This window comes from Ursus maritimus, unplaced genomic scaffold (assembly GCF_017311325.1).
Source record: "Ursus maritimus isolate PB19 unplaced genomic scaffold, ASM1731132v1 scaffold_4, whole genome shotgun sequence".
NCBI lineage: Eukaryota > Metazoa > Chordata > Mammalia > Carnivora > Ursidae > Ursus > Ursus maritimus.
This window is the reverse complement of record NW_024426552.1, coordinates 45,614,553-45,634,119: the sequence shown is the minus strand read 5'-3', so window position 1 is coordinate 45,634,119 and position 19,567 is coordinate 45,614,553. Positions and strand designations below refer to the sequence as shown.

Sequence of the window (19,567 nt, the reverse complement as noted above, 5' to 3'; positions counted from 1 at the left end):
ACGGGGCATTTGTAATTGTAAAGATTGTGGAGTTGGCTGGTTGTCGTTAACTACTCTAAAAGCTTTGGGGAAAGAGAATGATAGGTTCTTTACCAATTCTGAACATGCTGAGAAAGCCATAAATTCTCCATGGCAGTGTTCAAAGAGCTCTCTATCTTCTGCAACCAGAGGCCATACTATACTTTAAATTCAGCCCAGAATTTGATTCAAAGGGTTTCAGAGCTAAAAAGAGATTGAATGCACAGGCTGCCATGTTTCCTATGCTAATGTCAAGTCCTACAAGGGAAGGAGAAAGACTCAGACTAAGATGAGGACATTTGAGTAGATGTGTTTGAGGTCTCTGAACCCCTGGATTCCTGAACCATCTGGGAATACAGAGAAGGGTCTTTTCCCTGTTGCTGAAGGAAAGTGGCCTCCCATTACGTAGACACCATTCAAGGCCTTATCTTAGTTGCCTCACAAGGTAATATTGAGCCCTCACCTTCCCTCATTGATTCTTCACCAAGAACTAGGGTTAGACCTCAGCACAGATAGTGAAAAGTATAGTCTCTAGTACACAAGACAATTATTTATTCACAAGAAAAGCCACAGATTAATATATCAACAGAAACCAAGAATTTTGTAAGGTAATAGATCTTGAGAGTCTTGGACCAGCAATGTGTAAAGCTGGGTAGAAGAGAGGTTATTGATAGGGGGACACTCTCCAGCGGCTGATGGTTTAACTTCTCAGTAAGTCCTAACACCCTATAAGAATGGCAACTTGAAGCTTGGACACACTGGTAATCCACAGTGAAGGACATGTAAGAGCTGCCTTGGCAGATTATTAAGGAAAGGTTCAGGAGGTTCAAAGTAGTGGGCTTCATAGAATGGATTTATTTTGTGTGATCAGAGAACCTACCAGCTGACTGTTCCCTGGGAGAGCCTGGAAGATTTTGTTTCACTAAAGCAGAAAGATTGCAGTAGTGAGTAGGTATTAACATAGTTGATGTGCTCAGTGGTAGCTGTCCTGTGCAGACCAGGATGGCAGTAGAAGATGCCCTAGTATCAGTAACTGAGTGATAGAATTTCAGAATAGCAAAGGTAGGTAGCAGCACTTAACCATCAGAAACAAATGTAAAGATCAGTCAGGGATCCTTAAAATGTAGGGGATCTGTGATGTTCCATAGACCATATGGGTATTCCTAGGGGCAAGACAGATCAGAAGTTAATGAGGGTCTTGATTGACCTATATAACAACAATGGAAACGGCACAATTAAGAAGTGGTGAGGAGGGGCGCCTGGGTGGCACAGCGGTTAAGCGTCTGCCTTCGGCTCAGGGCGTGATCCCGGCATTGTGGGATCGAGCCCCACATCAGGTTCCTCTGCTATGAGCCTGCTTCTTCCTCTCCCACTCCCCCTGCTTGTGTTCCCTCCCTCACTGGCTGTCTCCATCTCTGTCGAATAAATAAATTAAAAAAATTAAAAAAAAAAAAAGAAGAAGTGGTGAGGAGACGGCAGATGTCAACTGCCAAAATGGAAGAACATGATCCTCAGACTTGTTTCTAGATATGGGCCAGTTCTCAAATCCAAAGGCTGTTGATTATAGGGAATATGGGTCCTGAGGAAGATCTCTGCAGTACCACCAGTGTATACACTATGTACTCATATCTTTTCCAATGTAACCTGTGGCCTTTCTCCAGAGTGATGGTACACTGGAGAAATGGAAGATACCCAGCTCTCTCAAGGGCTGTTGGATACAGGGTGAACTTCATTGATGCAGGGAATCCTATAACCTCCTGTTAGAGTGGAGCATATAGGGCAAGGTAATAGAGTCCTGGCCTAAAGCTGTGTCTTCCCTTGGCTCCAATTAGCTTGTGGTTATCTCTCCACTTGCTGAGTGTACAATCGAGATAGATATACTGAGCAGCTGGTAGAACCATCACACTGATTCTCTGTTCTATGAAGTTAAGAACCATTAGCAGAGGAAGAACTGAGTGGAAGCCCTGAAACCACCTCCCTACACCCCAGTCCTCAGCAAAGATAGTAAACAGAAACTATATCTCACTCCAGTGAAAATGCAGAGATGAATGTCAGCCCAAAAGACTTAAAGGCTGCAGGAGGTTTGGGTTACCAGTATGGTACCCCCAAGCCAGATGGACCAAGGAAATGATGGACTGCCATAAATGTAAATGGTATATTGCAATCACACATGTACATTTAACCATCTCCTTTGAATGGAAAGAGAAGGTGTCTGAGATAAACAGTCATGAGCAATGAGTAAATGGTGTAGTTGAGTGGGTCAAGGGCCTGTAAGATATAATATTTGAAGTTCAATAGCAAAGAGATCTGAGAAGAGGCATGTGGAGGGACCTAAGGGAGTGGGCAAAAGTGTGTGGATTTTTGTGTCCCATATCTAGGTCCACCAGAGAGTATCTACCACAGACAAGACACTAAGCAACCAAGCGGACATACGGCACATTGTATTTTCCAGAGATAGCCACCAATAGTTCCCATCCGGCATACTTTCCTTACAGTGTGACCTTGACACTCCTACCTTGAGATGTTCATGTGGAACCCAGGTGTCATGCTATAGGAAAGCCCAAAGTAAGCTGCACAGAGAAACAACATGGAAATAACATATGTGGGTATTTCTGCCTACAGTTCAGCTGAAGTCTCTGCTGACAACCAGCATCAACAACCAGACCTGTAAAGGAAGATACCTCGTGGTGATTCTAGGCCCCAGTCCTTGATTCACCCTCCGTTGTAGTCCTTGATATCACAGAGCGGCCAGAGGCCATCCTCACTATGTCCTCTACAAAATTCCTGACCCACTGATTCGTGGTAGAAAAAAAACCTGTGAGTGGAACTGCTGTTTCTCCTTCGGCCATGAGAGGGAGATATTGTTCCTTGGGGACCTGCACATTGCTACAACCAAGCTTCCTTCCCTTCTAACCCATGCAGGGTATCTGCCTAGAGTGGCACTGAATTTTCCCTTTCTTCCCACAGGCTTGGTGAGGCCAGGTGGCTGAAGTAAAACTTAATTTTGTTTCTTTCATATCTTGAGTATGTATAGGTTCTATAAAGATCCCTTCATTTATAGGAAGAAAAACCCTATCTTTAACTTCGCCTTTGGAACTATAAAATTGTCGTGCATGTTTATGCTTGAAGAAGAAAGCAACCTTAATTCTAGTTTGTACTCTGGGGCCACTGGATGAAGGTGGACTGTCTGGCAGCCAGCTCTTTATTCCCTACAAGGTAATATTCACTGAAGTAGAGAAGGGGCAGTTGAGTGGCTGTCCCCACAGAGGTCTGCGGAGCTTGCCTGGCAGAGGTTGGGACTTGCAGTATCCGGACCACCATGCCACCATGCTTAGACTCCTTACCCACCTGGCGAACACTGTTGTAAACTCGGAGGTAAGGGAGGCTGCTGGAGGTCATTCCCAACTCTCTTCTATGTCATGGGCTATTCCTATTAACAGGTGGTTTTCCTTCTAGTTTTTTTTAATTACTTTTTTAAATTGTTGTAAAATGAACGTGACATAACATTTACCCTCTTAGCCATTTTTAATATGTTGAGCGCCATTAAGTGCGTTCACATTGTTATGCAGCCAACCCCACCACTGATGACCAAAACTCTTTTTGTCTTGCAGAATTGAATTTCTTTTTTTTTTTTTTAAGATTTTATTTATTTATTCGACAGAGATAGAGACAGCCAGCGAGAGAGGGAACACAAGCAGGGGGAGTGGGAGAGGAAGAAGCAGGCTCATAGTGGAAGAGCCTGATGTGGGGCTCGATCCCATAACGCCGGGATCACGCCCTGAGCCGAAGGCAGATGCTTAACTGCTGTGCCACCCAGGCGCCCCCAGAATTGAATTTCTGTATCCATTAAGCAATAACTTCATGTTACCACCTTCTCCAGCTCTGGGCAGCCACCCTTCTATTTTCTGTCTATGAATATGACTGGGTACCTTAGATAAGTGGAATCATACAATATTTGTCCTTCTGTGCTTGGCTTATTTCTCTTAATATAATGCTCTCTAGGTTAATCCATGTTGTGGCATGTGTCACAATTTCCTTTTTAAGAGTGAATAATAGTCAATTGTATGTATATACCACATTTTGTTTATCCATTCATCCATCAGTGGACATTTGGGTTGCTTCCACCTTTTAAGTATTGTGAATAATGTTGCTATGAACATGGATGGACAAATATCTGTTTGAATCCTTGTTTCCAATTCTGTTGGGTATATACCCAGAAGTGGAAATGCTGGATCATATGGTGATTTTACTTTTTTATTTTTTGAGGAACCACCATACTGTTTTTCATAGTGGTTGCTCAATTTTACATTCTCACCGGCAGTGCACAGGGGTTCTGATTTTTTTCACATGCTCGCTAACACTTATTGTCTGCTCTCTTTTTTTTCATTAGTAGCCATCCTAATGGGTGCAAGGTGGTCCCTTTAGTTTTTAAAGCCACATATTTGTACCCTCTTATCTCCTAAGAGATAGATTTGCCAGAATCTGTCAATATAGCTCTTTCTGTTGTCTTTGGTAATGACAATAACTGAAGAAAAAAACTGAGAACTTGGTTATCTCTCTTTCTCTTTTGAGGCAAGCTAATATCCTGAGGCCTCAGTGGTAGTTGCTTAGACAAGTGAGAACTTCTTTCTTCTGCCTTGAGACAATATGGTGTAATAGCTCAGAATGTGGACTATGAAGCCAGATGCTGGGGTTAAAATCCTGGCATTGCCATTTATTGGATCTTCGACAAGTTACTGTGGCAAAGTTTCTTTAGCTATAAAATGAAGCTAACAATAGAGTTGCTATGAAGAGTAACTAAGTTAATACGTAAAAATACTTAAAGCAGTTTCTGGTACATGGTTGGCACTCAGTCAATAGTAGCAATCATTACCCCTCTGTAGCACACCCTACTTCTTCATCCTCTCTCCCAACTATTGTAGAAGATAGTTATTATTATTACTTACTATTTTATAGGTGCAAAAGCTGAAGTCTAGATAGGTTAAATACTTGACTCAGGGTGACCAGCTGGTTAATAGAAGAGTTGAGATTTATTCTTTGAGTCTGACCCCAGAGCCCTTTCCTCACAGGTTCTATATTGATGGCTCTGGTTTGGTGGAGCAAATGATGAGGACAGCTTCATCTTTGATGGGGGAAAGGCAATTATTATTACTAGTAGACCATTGGAGACTGGTAAGGTAAACATTCCACCAGCTTTCCCCCATCGTGTCTCTCATCCCATGAATAAAGAGCAGATGTGAACACTGCTGCCAGCCACTCACTTGTTAGATGAAAAGTGACTTGGCCATGCTCATTATAAAATTAACTTCTAGGTCTTGGTGGTTTTAACAAGACATGTGAAATATAAGTCTCCACAGGATTCATAAACTTTAATTTAGAAGTTCTTTTGATTCAAATAAAAATCTATTTTTACTTGCAGTAAGATAGTAAAGAAAGAAAAATCTCTGGAAAGGTTCTGGATGCCTTAAAGGAAAATTTGATTAGATGGTCCTGTGTTTCAGTAACACAGATGAGAAACTTCTGTATACCTTGTTAAAATGGAATGATGTGCCCCACTTTTGATTTAAATTCCATTACACTTATCTCTAGGAATTAGCAAAAAAATATTTTTCTGATAATAAAAATCATTAAGAGCTTTTTGATATCATAAAAAATAACTTGTTTGAAGATAAAATTTATTCTGATATAAATATTGGGTTTGAAAATGAAAGAAAGCATCAGAAATTCTGTGTAACTCTTTGCTAAGAGAAAAATAACCTTAAGTCTTACTCCATAGATACTTTTCTTCTTCATGATAGGGAATGATATGAACATTTGTATTTTTAGAGTCACAAAGACCATTAAGGAGAAAGCTTTTCTGAAATATGGTAAATCATGATCGATTTTCATTCTTTGTTGGCCCCGTATACCTAGAATTCATTGTAATTCCATATGGATTGGGATGATATCTATCTTTGCTATATTATGAAGGATTTGTTAAATAAATTCTCTCAGTAAGAAAAGGAGGATGTTTTAAAGCAACTTAATGATTTTTGTCTGCAAATGGTGCTACTAATTTCAAGTTGGTCTTTTTCTCCCTTATTACTGTAGGCCACCACATGTCTTCCCAAGCTCATGGATCCACCTTTCATCTCCCTGACAAATGCACCTGTGGAGCACAGGCATCTTCCTCCCACTATCAGGGAAGTCCCATAAGTCTATAAATAAACTGACTGTCTTCTCATTTCCCTGCTTGAAGCAGGCTCGGCTAGTGGGTCACCAGTTTTTGTCTGGGGCACCATCCCAATCTTCCAGGTGTATCAGTGAGAAGAAACCACCTTTGGGCCAAGCTTCTTTCTCCCTCATAAGGCCATCCTGGGATTGACCCCAAGGTCAGCTCAGTCTTCCAACTGTCTCTTTAGTTTTCCATTCTTCTTTATTCCAGTTCCTTGCCCTTGAAATAGCTCCATTGTTTTGCAGTCCTTAAATCCTGACACCTGACCTGACATGTGACCTTTACTCATGAGACTTGCTTAGGACTCTTTGCCATCAACCCATCATCCCATTTCTGGATTGAAGCTGTTTGGGTCTTCCTCATTGGTTTTACCAATTCACCTTCCTCGTAGAATCATCAAAATAACTTTTCTAAAATACTTATTTTCATACCATTTTCCCACTTAAGGACCTACAATGTCTTCTTATTGCATATTAGATAAAATATAAATGCTTCTTCCCTATAGGTAAAGCCCTATATCATTTGACCCTTCTTTGGTTATTAACCTGGTTTCCTTTACTAGTCCTTGAATAGATTCTCTGATCTACTCAGGCCAATTCCATTATCCCAGCTGGTCTTGTCCCCCACCTGTCCCAGAAAACACACACACACACACACACACACACACACTCACAAAATACCAGTTTCCTCTCTACATCTGAAATTAATGACGTACTATATGTTGGCTAATTGAATTTAAGTTTTAAAAAATACCAGTTTCCCCTCCTCCCTATTAGAGGAGGAGAGCCTGTTCCGGTTGGGATGTCCTTTGCTATTCAAATTCCATTAAATTAAAGATGATTTCTTTAAAAATCATCTCCAAAAACTGTTATTAGGTTTCATCCCAATTGAACTTCTAAATAATTTTGGAATATATAACCTTCTGTACAATCTTGGCATCCCAGAGCTGGATTCAGTTGTAACTCATATCAACTTTCCTCCCACACACAGCAGCCTTGAGAGATTGACTTTTCATTCTTCCTTCCCACTTGGTTCTGGCCTAGCACTCTGTGATGGGCTATGAATGAAAGATGAAAGAAGGTGCCTGCTCTCAAGACCATACACTCTGTCAAATATGGGAGACAGAAACAGGTCAGTTACAAGGCAGGAGTGAAGGGACAGAAGACTGTACAAGGCAGGGTGGTCACAGGGAAGAAGGTGATTAACACTGAACAGGAGGGAAGAGGAGGTGATGCTTGAACTGTGTTTTGAGGGGTGAGGAGGAATTATGCAGGAGATATGTCAGCATGGAATGGTCTTTCACTTTCTGAATCTGGCATGCATCCAGCCTACAGTGCATCCAGTCAGCACCACACCACCTCACAATCACCTGGAAATTAATTTCTTGTTTAACAAATGTCTAGGGGCACCTGGGTGGCTCAGTCGTTAAGTGTCGGCCTTTGGCTCAGGGCGTGGTCCCAGGGTCCTGGGATCGAGCCCTGCCATTGGGCTCCCTGCTCCGCTGGGAGCCTGCTTCTTCCTCTCCCACTCCCCCTGCTTGTGTTCCTCTCTTGCTGGCTGTCTCTCTCTCTCTGTCAAATAAATAAATAAAATCTTTGAAAACAAACAAACAGAACCCCTTCGAACAGAAGATGACCTTTTTTTTTTTTTTTAAGGAGAAGGGTCATGTTTTCTCTTGCTTTTGTATCCTTCACATTGCCTAGTGGTATCAAGTGCAAAGTAAGGACTACTTTGTGTTTTGTTTTAACATAAAAGAATACCTCAGACCCATTGTGATGATGGATTTGCCCTGCTTGTCTGGCACTCTGAATTCCAACCATTTATTCTTCCCTGTCTGTGTCCCCTGTATCCATCCTTCTGTTTACTCCTGTGACCAACACTATGTGCGTACGAGATGATTGATCCATGTTGTGGAAGAGTCTTTCGCTGTGGACTGAAACAGAACTAATTGGGCTAAATGGGAATGGAAGCTGTGGTCTTGAGCTTCCAGATTGATGGTTTAAGCAAGTGAGTTAATCAGCCACAGGCTGGTGATACTTGCTTATGGAATGGTTTGAATAATCCTTTTATAATATTCTAGGCATAAGTGACGATCATTTGAGCTTGATGAGTCATCACAACAGAATTCTTTCCTTATCAGTGATGCTTTCTAAGACTCTTGGGTTCTTGAAGCAGATCTGCGTCTGCCCTGTAGCTCTGCTCACCACTGTCTCCCCTCAGAATATTTGGCTCTACTGTGTCCAACTAAAATAGAGTAGAGTATTTGAAGATTGGTTTCTTCTGGGAGAAGAGAGGTTTGTGGCAGTTCTTTCTTTTATGATGGATGTGACAGATGCAGCAACTAATTGTCCCCTTGCATCTATTCTCCCTTCTTCCATGTTAACAGAATCCCTGAATTTCAGCTGGGCATGTTGTTACCCTGAATAAATATTCAATTTCCCTCATTCTCTTGGCAGCTTTGGACAGTGTGATTAAATTCAGAGCAATAGGATGTGGGAGGGAGTACTGTAAGCAACTACTGGCTTAGGGAGCATCCCCTCTCTTCCTGATTTTTTCACCTTCCCAAAGGCTGGAGTGTAGCTGTGATGGTTAGCTGTCCTGGACTTGGGGGATGAGGGCAACACCTTTGGGGCAGAAAAGCAGCAAGATAGAAGGAACCTGGGGCTCTCACTAGAGCTACTACATGAGCCCTGGACTGCAAGTGCTCGGAGCTATTAGGTCAAAGAGAAATACTTGTCCTCTTTAAGCTGTGAGTGTTTTCGGTCTCTGTTTCAGCAGCTCATTAGTACACTGGGGGATAAAAAAAACATGAGGTTCGGTGTCCGCTGAGTGATACGAACAAGATGAGAAACATACTTTTAAAGATATTTAATAAGTCTTTTTTTCAAATCAGTACAAAAATTTAAATACAAATGATTTGCTATTGACAAGTCTCATATCTATCATGGAAACTCAAAAAAGTCACCAGTCTGGTCACCTTTCATGGAGTTCTATAAAATATTTGAGAACAGTCACCCACTACAGACATTCTTTTCCTCTGTGGGATGTCATACTGCATTAAAACTCTGTGTTTAAATAACATAATGCCAGTTTGGTCCATTTCACATGGAAAAGTTCTAGTTGATTTTGAATTAAACTGGGATTATAGCACCATCCCTAGACTTTTGAGCATGTGGTTGTTTCATCTGCTTTTACACTAATGTGTTAACATAATGTGCAACACTTAAAAGGGAAACACAGACACATAGATAATTATTTAAAACTCTTTTTTAAATTAAATGGAGTAATTCATTTAGCTCTGAGATTAGCACCATTGTAGAATACACAGTATCTGGCATAAATTTTGCTCCTCCCCTATCTAAAAGTTAGAAGCATATGCCTGATAATATACACACTCACGCACATTATATATATATATATATATAGGCAATTGAGTAACAACCAATAAATAAGTTGTAAGGTATTTTAAAGAGTGAAATTTGGTCTTAACTAAAGAGGTACTGTCTCTCTTACTTGGTGGAAATAAAAAGCCCATACATGTACAGATAAATACGGATTTACAGATCAGCTGATCTGACTTGCTTCCAAGCCGTTTCAATGCAGCTATTCAGCAGAAGGAGCCCAATGGATCCCTGTTGCCTCCATAGTCATCAGTCCAAAACCAGCATCCTCAAGACCAATCTGAAGGATGTTTGACCACATAGACACTGTCTGCTTTGAAAATGAAGGTTGGGCCAGATATCTTTTGATGGGAAAAGTTTGTCATATAATTAGCAGTGAATAAGAAACCCTCTGGTAATGAACTCATTTCTCTTCTTAAGGAATTGAGAAGAAACGGTGCTCGTATACCATATAAGGGAAAGACACCTATTAGGTTGAGGAGAAATTTTTTGATGGTTAAAAGGATTCAGATTTGACATAGACACATTTCCATGTGTGTTTATACCGTATTTATTTGTGTATTTTTCCATCTGTACCTTTCCCCTCAACTTCTCACTCTTAATTTTGAGGAACAGATACAAGATTCTACCACCACAGCCCCACATTATTTCCCCCAGTGGCTTATAGTATCAGCAGCAGACTCACAGATGACTGAATATTTTGCCCGTGTTTTGAGACCAGATTTGAATACCTGTAGCAGTTAGTATTTACCTAAGTGAAAACCTGGGAAGATGCTTATATTTCTCTTTAAACTTGTGTTGACTCTTGACTTGTGCTGAGTGTGAGGTGACGGACGAAGCGTGGGCTCTTATTGCCCTTTGACATTTCAGAGAGCTCTTCCACAGGTTGCTTTTCCTACAATTTTAGTATCTACACTAGGAAGTAGTACATCCATTTTTAAATGTAAAACTTCAGAAATTATTTTTTCAAACAAAGTTATTTTCCTATGAAATTCTGAAAATTTTTTTCTCCCCAAATAAAAGATGGCTTGGATTTTGGAAATTGACTTTGGAATCTGAGGCAACCTACCAATTTGCATATATACTCCACCAGGGAATTTCTTCAAAATTCAGTGCTCCTGAAAAATAGTGATAGCCAGTTCGTGGGTAAAACCTCATTGTAGTCATTTGTATGGGTAGGCAAAGGAGGGGAATTTTTATACACATGTAAACACAATTAAAAACTGCTGTTGATAATGAACATTCCACAAAACTGAAAAGTTACTGTTTTTTTCTTATAACTTCCATGTGTTTATATTAGTTGGGTCACAGTGGAAATTACATGGAAGGAAGAAAAAAAGTTACAGAAAATAAATTGAGAAAAAAGTGAGTCAATTACTGTTCCTGTCTCCCAACTGTTTTTTTTAGTTCCTTTGGGGGCACAGTCTTACGTCCCTCAGATGTCTCATCCAGTGCCAGGCACACAGAATTTACTGAGTAAATTACACGGCAGGCGACTGGCTCACTTGTTCTTTTAGAGACACGAGATACACAATTCTGAGGACTCATGTCGATAAAGGACACAACCTCTGACTGGAGGGAGATAGCTCTTGGACTAAAACCCTACTGCGCCCCCTGACTCCCTCCCACTGGGGCTGTAACACAACAGAACTCCTCCCCCACCTTCCCTGGCAAAACATCTGCCCGAAGACAGAGGAAATTATGCAAGTAAATACGGTATATAATTGTTATCATTGACATTTCCTTAAGCCATATTTCTAAATCTTTAAACAACGTAAGCAAGTGACTTCCATTAGCTATGATCTTTCCTACTGAAATATTTTGACTGATCTGAATAAGCAGGTTATCATGGAAGCATATAACAATACAACAGCTAATATGATTCCAGTGGGTACAACACAAGTGTCAGTACTTGATACATAAATCTATTCCATCATTTTTAATTACAGGCTGCTATGCAGAGCATTAAACATGCATCTTAGTTTTGATGTGTACATGATGGTTTAGATTTTCACTTAAATATAACTTTCCAACTATATAAATGTTTTGAAGCAATTATGTTTTTCATTTGGATTTTTTTCGGTGCATCATTTTCTTTTCTTCCATTAAATCTCTCTTTCTTTTCTTTTTTTACATGGGATACAATAAATATCCTGAAAAGGAGGAATGGACGTACTGTCCAGCATACAGTCCTGCAGCCTGTTCTGAGGGCATCTGGAGGAACACTCGGTCTCCGGGCCTGAGCAGCAGCACCGCACTCCCAGATGCCTGGTCCAGAAAGCCCTTTTTGTACTCATCGTACGTGTACATCATGGGTTCATTGTTCTTGAACAGAGCAACCCAAACGTTGCCCCCCTTGCAGTGAACGTGGTATGCAAAGTAGTAGACCCCGGGAACCTCGCAGGTGAAGATGCCCGTCTGTGGGTTGTAGTTCTGTCTGCCATTATAGAGCAGTTTGTCAAACTTCACTGGGGCCCCCACAGGTGGGAAAGGTGCAGTCAGCTCAGCTGTAAAGGCAGGCATCTCGTAGGCTGGCCCTCCATTCTTGCCTTTCTTAGCCCCATAGGCATGGGGGGGTTTCACTCCATCAATTCCCAGCCCCATATCTGGCAGATACTCTCCATGGGGCGGTGGTGTAGGGGGCATCACAGCTGGGGGGCCTGGGGGCCCTGGAGGGCCTGGGGGCCCTGGAAGGCCCGGCTGGCCTTGAGGACCAAGGGCGCCAGGCTTCCCCGGGGGCCCATGAAGTCCTGCTACTCCAGGCTTCCCTACTCCAGGGAACCCAGGGGGCCCTGGGATGCCAGGTTCCCCTTTGGGGCCTGGCATTCCAGGTGGTCCAATGGGCCCGCTTGGGCCTGTGATCCCTGGGATGCCTGGAGGGCCCTGTAACCCCTGACCCCCTGGGATTCCTGGTTCTCCCTTTGGTCCCAGAAGCCCTGGAGCACCAGGGAGCCCTGGTAAACCTTTGTGCCCAGCTTCCCCCTTGGGCCCTATGGGACCTGGCAAACCCCTCATGCCAGGGGGCCCTACTTCACCAAGGAAACCCGGCTTTCCTGGGAAGCCCTGAAGCCCTGGCTCACCCTTGGGACCTGGTGGCCCCTGTGGCCCTACAACTCCACCTTCTCCTTTGGGGCCGGGAAAACCAATAGCACCTGGAGGACCCATAGGACCTGGGATTCCAGGCAGGCCTGGCTCTCCTGGGGGACCTCCCATTCCAGGGGCACCTACTGGTCCTTTCTCCCCTCTTGGTCCTAGGGCCCCAGGAAGACCCCCTATGCCCTTTTCACCTTTGGGTCCTGGGAAGCCTGGTTTCCCGATCCCTGGAAGGCCTGGGGGTCCTGGCAGCCCTGGCAGTCCTTGCTCACCTTTGCCACCTGGAAATCCTGGCTGGCCAGGGATTCCATCCTGGCCTGGTTTTCCAACTCCGGGTATCCCAGGAGGTCCTTGAACTCCTGGGACCCCAATAGGGCCTTGGGGTCCAGGTTCCCCTGGAGGACCTGGCTTTCCCAGGGGGCCTTGAGGCCCAGGGAAGCCTGTCACTCCAGGTTTACCCACTCCTGGAAGTCCAACAGGGCCAGGAGGTCCATGCATCCCTGGAGGACCCTTTAGGCCTGGCAAACCTGGCATCCCAAAGCCCTTCTCTCCCTTAGGACCCTGGAGGCCTGGAGGTCCTGGTGGTCCTTTGGGTCCTCGCTCTCCCTTTGCACCTGGTTGCCCTGGTAAACCTGGCCCACCTGGTTTTCCAATGCCAGGAAGTCCATGAGGTCCTGGAGGTCCTTGCGGTCCCGGGATCCCCATGGGCCCGATTTCCCCTTTGGGTCCAATTTCACCTTTTGCCCCGGGCATTCCCATGGCTCCTGGCTTTCCTGGCATTCCAGGCATACCTGGTTTTCCAATTCCTGGATATCCCTGTGGCCCTGGTTTTCCTTTGATTCCAGGTATCCCATGACCTGGTAAGCCGGGGGGCCCGGGTGGTCCTCTTGGGCCAGGCTCTCCACGGGGACCTTGCTCCCCTCGTAAACTGGCTAATGGTATTTCTATTGGGAGAGAGGGGACAGAGAGAGCAGGAGAGGGAGGAGGGGAGGGAGAGGAAAAAAAAGAGAGAAAAATGAGTATTATTCTTCAAGGAAGTCATGACGATCATTATTTAGTTCTTTTTTTAATTTTTTTTTATTTAATAATAATCTTTTATTATGTTATGTCAGTCACCATACAGTATATCCTTAGTTTTTGATGTAATGTTCCATGTAGTTCTGACACCTTAGTCTATTACTTATCGAGAGGAAAGACTAGGAATAATGTGTTCCTCTTCCAGGACTATGTTATCAGTACTTAAAGAACAATCAAGCTAATAATTGCTTTGTTATGTTTGAAATACTGTTTTGAGAACTGATACCTGTGGCTGCTTTTATCAGCATTGGTTAAGCAAAAAGCTACAAAGTAATGAAAAAATATTTTTCCAAAATTCAAAACTCTGTTTTGTTATGGTATGTTCACTATGGAAATTTTGGAAAATTCAGAAAAGGATAAAGAAAAATCAAAGTTGCCTATAATCACTTGACATTTTTATGTATCTCCGTCTCATGTGTTCTAGGTGTGTGTATGTGTGTTTGCTTGCGCGCACGTGTGTGTGTGTAAATAATGGAGTCATTCTCCATTTTTATTTTTTTATTACTTTTTCTACTTACTGCTATATTTGTCCATGTCCTTGATTTTTTTAAATAATAATTTGTGGCTAAATAATATTTCCTCTTGTGTTGAAATACAGTATGATGTATTAGGGAGAGTAATTATCATGTGGATTCAGGGAAGAATAGAAGTGTTTTATCTCATATGTAGTTTAATAACATCTTCCACATGGGGCGCCTGGGTGGCTCAGTTGGTTGAGCCGCCCACCCTTGATTTCAGTTCAGGTCATAATCTCAGGGTTGTGGGATCAAGCCCCATGTAGGGCTCTACACTCAGCAGGGAGTCTGCTTGAGATTCTCTCCCTCTCCCTCTGCTCCTCCCCAGCATGCATGTGCACATGTATGCACTCTCTCTCCCTTCAAATAAATAAATAAATCTTAAAAAAAAAAAACAAAAAAACATCTTTTGCATCTGTCCTCTGGTGCTTAGTTTCTTTAATGTGCTATAGGATTTCCTAAGTCTCATATGAATTCAAATTTTTAATAAATTATTTCTCATTTGCAAAAAGGTTTCAAACAGGAGAAGTGAATAAGATACTTTAGGCTGACAAGCAGTGTGGAGAAGGAATTGAGCTGGGAGAAGCAGCAAGTTCTTCTTGGCCTTGAAATGAGGTCTGAACTGGGCCACTGTCTCTGCTTGCCTCTCTGTGCAGCAAGGCTAGTATGGCCACACTACAAGATTAGTTAATAGATGTGAAAGACGTATGCTTTCACAAATCGTTATCAAAATACGAAGCACATCTCTGTTGTGATGATTATGCTGTGCCTTTCAGAGCAACACAACTCCGGATCTTCTACACTACTAAAATGGAACATAAATGAAATTTATGGTCTCAAAGTTTTTTTTTAACCAGCAGTCACATCTTAATGCTGACCATTATATTTTTGACTGAGCTACTGTCAGGGAACAAAATAGAACTGTAAAACTCATATTCTTAGCAAATTCTCTGATTGCAGTCTGGTACCCATCAGAATAAGTACAGGAAGTGCCAAGAGCCAGGCAGGCCGCTTAAGAAAGGAAGGGACACAAAGGGCTGAGATGATACCGTAAGTGGAATATCAGCTCCTGAAGGGAAGAAAATTGGGAATACTTCGTTTATGCTAAGTAGATAGTCTAGTGCTATTAAGACATATTATTTCTAAGCAGTGAACTGTGTAGTACATATTACAATATCAAGAGCGCCTGGGGCAGGGTCATGTCTTACTCATCAGGAATCCTTGGTGTCCAGCACAGTGCCTGGAACATACTCTGTTCTTAGCTGGGGTTTCTTGAATGACCAGCTGTAGCAACTCAAAAATTTTTATGATGCTTTAGTATTTACTTAGCATTTTTACTTACCTATGCCATTGATTTTCTCAACAAGTCTTACTTTACAGACAAAGAAAAGTAGTTTCAGAGAGGTGTTTTTTTTTTTTTAATTGAAATATGGTTGACATACAATATTATATTATTTTCAGGTCTTTCATTTCTGGCCTCTAGGCCTCTTATTACCAAATCCACTAGTACCCAGAAGTAGAGCTTCCTGCTTTTTCAGGGACCAGTGGGAATGGCCTCTACTTCCTCAAAGGGAATTGTTATGCTGATGCAGTTTCTTTCCTACAAATGCTAGGTTTCTTAGGAATCCCCGTGAACCTCATGAAGTTTTAAGAGAGTGTCTTTCACAGTGATAAGTATTTTGTAGGTGTTGAATAACTAATGAATATGGCTGGAAGGCAATGGGAAAAATTTTCATCCCTACATGCAGTCCTTACTCTTCATAGTGTCCTACCAGTTTATTGATTAACAGGTGTAGTAACTTAATTAAAGTGCTCTAAAAAACACAGTATTTATCCAGCACCTAGTTCACCAAGTGCTTATATATATATTTTAAACACAATAGCTCCTTAACAACATTACTCTCTCAGTTCAGAATACTGACTAGTCACCTTTTTTTATTTTGAGTTTTCCAAAGATTTATTGAAGCAGAAACAAGTTGGCCAGATACTTGTTGGAAAAAAGCAGTGTTAATGGTGTTCAAAAATACCTTTTAAAAGGTATCATAGCACAAGTTTTCTTCGTATACTAGATGATGTTGTAAACTTTTTTCTAAATCTTTTAAGGGTGTGGCTTCTTAAGAACTAGAAGTTATTCCTATTCCAAGTTATCTTGCGCTCCTGATAACCTGCAGAAAAGCACTTGAAAGCTGTTTCTTTAAGATAATGGATTTTTTTTTTTTTTTAATTCTTGCTGGTAATATATTGCTGCACTGAGTCGTGTGCAATTTTCACTCAGGGTCATCGTGATGCTGAGAAATTTCACCAATGACCTGTCCATCTCTAGGTTTAACCATCTTAATCAGAAGTGTCCTTTTTGAGTGTCAGCCAGAGGGAGTGAATCCAGATTGGTTTCCCTCAGGTTCAGGGAAGAAAAGTTTGGAAGAGGCAGAGCAGTCCTGCTCTCTGATCCTTCCAGCAGCTTCCTGTAGGCTTGTCATCCCTACCCACCCACCTGCTTTAATCCCCCAGCATCTGGCCCAGCTTCTGACACAAAAATAGATACTCATTAAATAGTTGCCAAATGTTAGGATAGATAATGAATAAGGGAATAAAAATATGTTTTGTGCCATTTACTGCTGTTAAAATAATAGAGCACAACATAAAACAGTAATTTTGTTTGTATTTTTAGGTATTGAACTTTTCATAGATAGAGTTTAGAACACAATAAACACTTAATGAATGTCAGCAACACATTCCAAAATAAAAATTTCTAAAATTCAGCATCTCCCCCTTGATCTTACAGTTTCGGATTTTTTTTTTTAAAGATTTTATTTATTTATTTGACAGAGAGAGACAGCCAGCGAGAGAGGGAACACAAGCAGGGGGAGTGGGAGAAGAAGAAGCTGGCTCATAGCGGAGGAGCCTGATGTGGGGCTCGATCCCAGAACGCCAGGATCACGCCCTGAGCTGAAGGCAGACCCTTAATGACTGCGCCACCCAGGCGCCCCAGTTTTGGATTTTGGAAAGCTGCTGTTTCATAACAGCACAGAAATAAGATGTTACCTTTGCCTTTCTTAGGTGCTGCTTCCTTGCCCATTCTTGGCACTGGCTGAATTTCCTTCATATATTGGGGTAGATGTGGATATTCTTTGCCATACTGCACATGGGGCACCTCCTTGCCCATGTTAAGGCCATCTTTGCCCAAAGGCATGTGAGGTACTTGCTGGCCCAGGGGCTGGTATTGTGGAATTTGCGGTGGGATTTGAGGAGGAATTTGTGGTGGCAGCGGCTTGATCCCATAGTAAGCACCGGCCTGAATGAGCCTGATGGAGCCCAGGGAAATGGTAAGCAGCACTCCCAGCAGCTGCAGAGGACCGGGCGGCACAGCCATCACCTGCGGAAGGAAGGAATGCACCAACATGGTGAAAACTGGCAGGCCAAGTGATGAGTTTACTTAGAGAAAGAAGGGGGAGAAAAAGGAAACAATCTTTAACATTAGAACGTCACCCGTGCAAGACAAATGAACGGGAGGAAGATATTACCTCTCAGTAGGAAACAAGCAAGAAACAAGAGTGGGACCTGTCAAATGAAGGCAATTGGTGGGATTATAAGCTATGGGAAATACTGCTGTGTATCCCCAAATATCAATTCTGCTTTCTTCCATAGTATTGGAACTCTTGATTTTTAGCTGGAACAGAGCAGCCCAGAATAAAGACGTTTCAGCCAGTTGTGGCGATGTGACAAAGTTCTGTCCAATTGGACGTAGTTGTAATGGGTACAACTTCTGAAAAGGATCCTAAGAGAGAGTGGCCCCGTTTTCCCTCTTCCTGCCTCCTGCTGGCTGAAATGTGGCTATGTTGCCTGGAAACAGACCAGACACCTGGGACCAGGAAGTGAAATCCGTGCACTGAGCATGGTGGAGTAACAAGCTAGAATAAACCTCAGCCTTTGTACTAAACTTAATCCTAGTGGATAGAGTACGTTTCCAAAAGGAGGCAAACTTGGTGGCAAGTCAGGCTTTGTTAGTACATGCCAAAATTCTATTCTAGGTGGAAACAGTAATTGATAGGCGTTACACTAGGGGCTGAAATTTTTCATCTGCCCTTTTATTTGGTGTGGTCGCAAATTAATGTAAGCATTATAGAGTAAGCAAACAACAATAATGAAAACTGCAGAAGTCTTCTGAGTTGGAAAGAAGGTTCTTCATGTGACAGTCCCAAAATATTTAAAAAATCACTATCATAATTATGCACATACAGGAATGCCATTTCGTTCTACTTAAATACTGTAAAGTCGTTAACGTAGAATTTGCCTAATTGGACCTGGAGTGCACTGAAGTTTGTCTTTATACTATTATGAAAGAAAGGAGTTTACAAGGCAAACTAGTTGTATAAATAAAACAATGATGTTTAAACTCACGAAAATAAACTGTACAAGCCCTTTAGTATCATCCTTTGCAATTTAACAGTTAATGGAGTAAATATTAATGGGGTTTATATGTTTATAAAAAACCAATTCGAAAAGACCTCTGGAAATGCCCAGGGCTGAAAACCCAAAAACCCAGGGAACTGCAGTGCTCACAAAGGCCCACTAGAGGGCAAGTGTGGTACACAATGAAGTCTGTTCTCCTGGGTATTGACACCGCATAAAAAGATGCTCCCCACACCTTTTTAAAGGTCTTGATGAAAATCTGAATCCTCAGTGGAGTGTCATCATTATGCTGGAGAAAGAAGTGGCAAAGTTCTCACAATTTTTAATGTAAGAATATTCTGGAGAACTTTGAATAAACTTCTATCTCTAAATAATTTTAATTTCCATTCTGTGAATTTGTTTTCTTTGTTTCTGCCTTACTTAATTCTGGATCATAGTTTTCCACTTCTTAGAAAATATGTGTTGATTTTGCGACATCCTATTCAAGAGTAATGCCAAGAGTGTGAACAGGCTACAGAAGAATTGGTTAATAAAAAGCACCTAAGAAAATATTTAATGCAATCTCCACCACAAAATTCACTGCTTTACAATTTTTCTAAGTATACTAACTAGTCATTTTTCCCCAAAACATCTGTCAGCAAAATGATTTATAAAGCCTTCCCCATTTCATAAATCAGAATAGTCTCAAGAACTGTTTGATTCAAATGTACTCTAAATAATACATGTGCTAGTAGATAGAAGGCAGTTATTTTCTGTCTAAGAATGATTAATTATTATAAACCATTTGGAAAGAGCCACAAAATTAGTACTGATTTATACTCGGTAATAGTCAGTTTTAT

At 41.8% G+C, this 19,567-nt stretch overlaps 1 protein-coding gene across 1 annotated transcript in view; it reads right to left on the bottom strand.

The window, feature by feature from the left end:
• Positions 1–9,085: 9,085 nt before the first annotated feature.
• The window catches only part of COL8A1 (collagen type VIII alpha 1 chain), a 151,150-nt gene continuing 140,668 nt past the window's right edge, over positions 9,086–19,567 (bottom strand). The window contains exons 3-4 of the mRNA XM_008702000.2: positions 17,361–17,691; positions 9,086–13,670 (exon numbers count right to left, since the gene is read on the bottom strand). Of these exons, the coding sequence (XP_008700222.2) occupies positions 11,764–13,670; positions 17,361–17,688 (2,235 nt within the window). The 5' untranslated portion in view covers positions 17,689–17,691 and the 3' untranslated portion in view covers positions 9,086–11,763. The remainder of the gene's footprint in view (positions 13,671–17,360; positions 17,692–19,567) is intronic.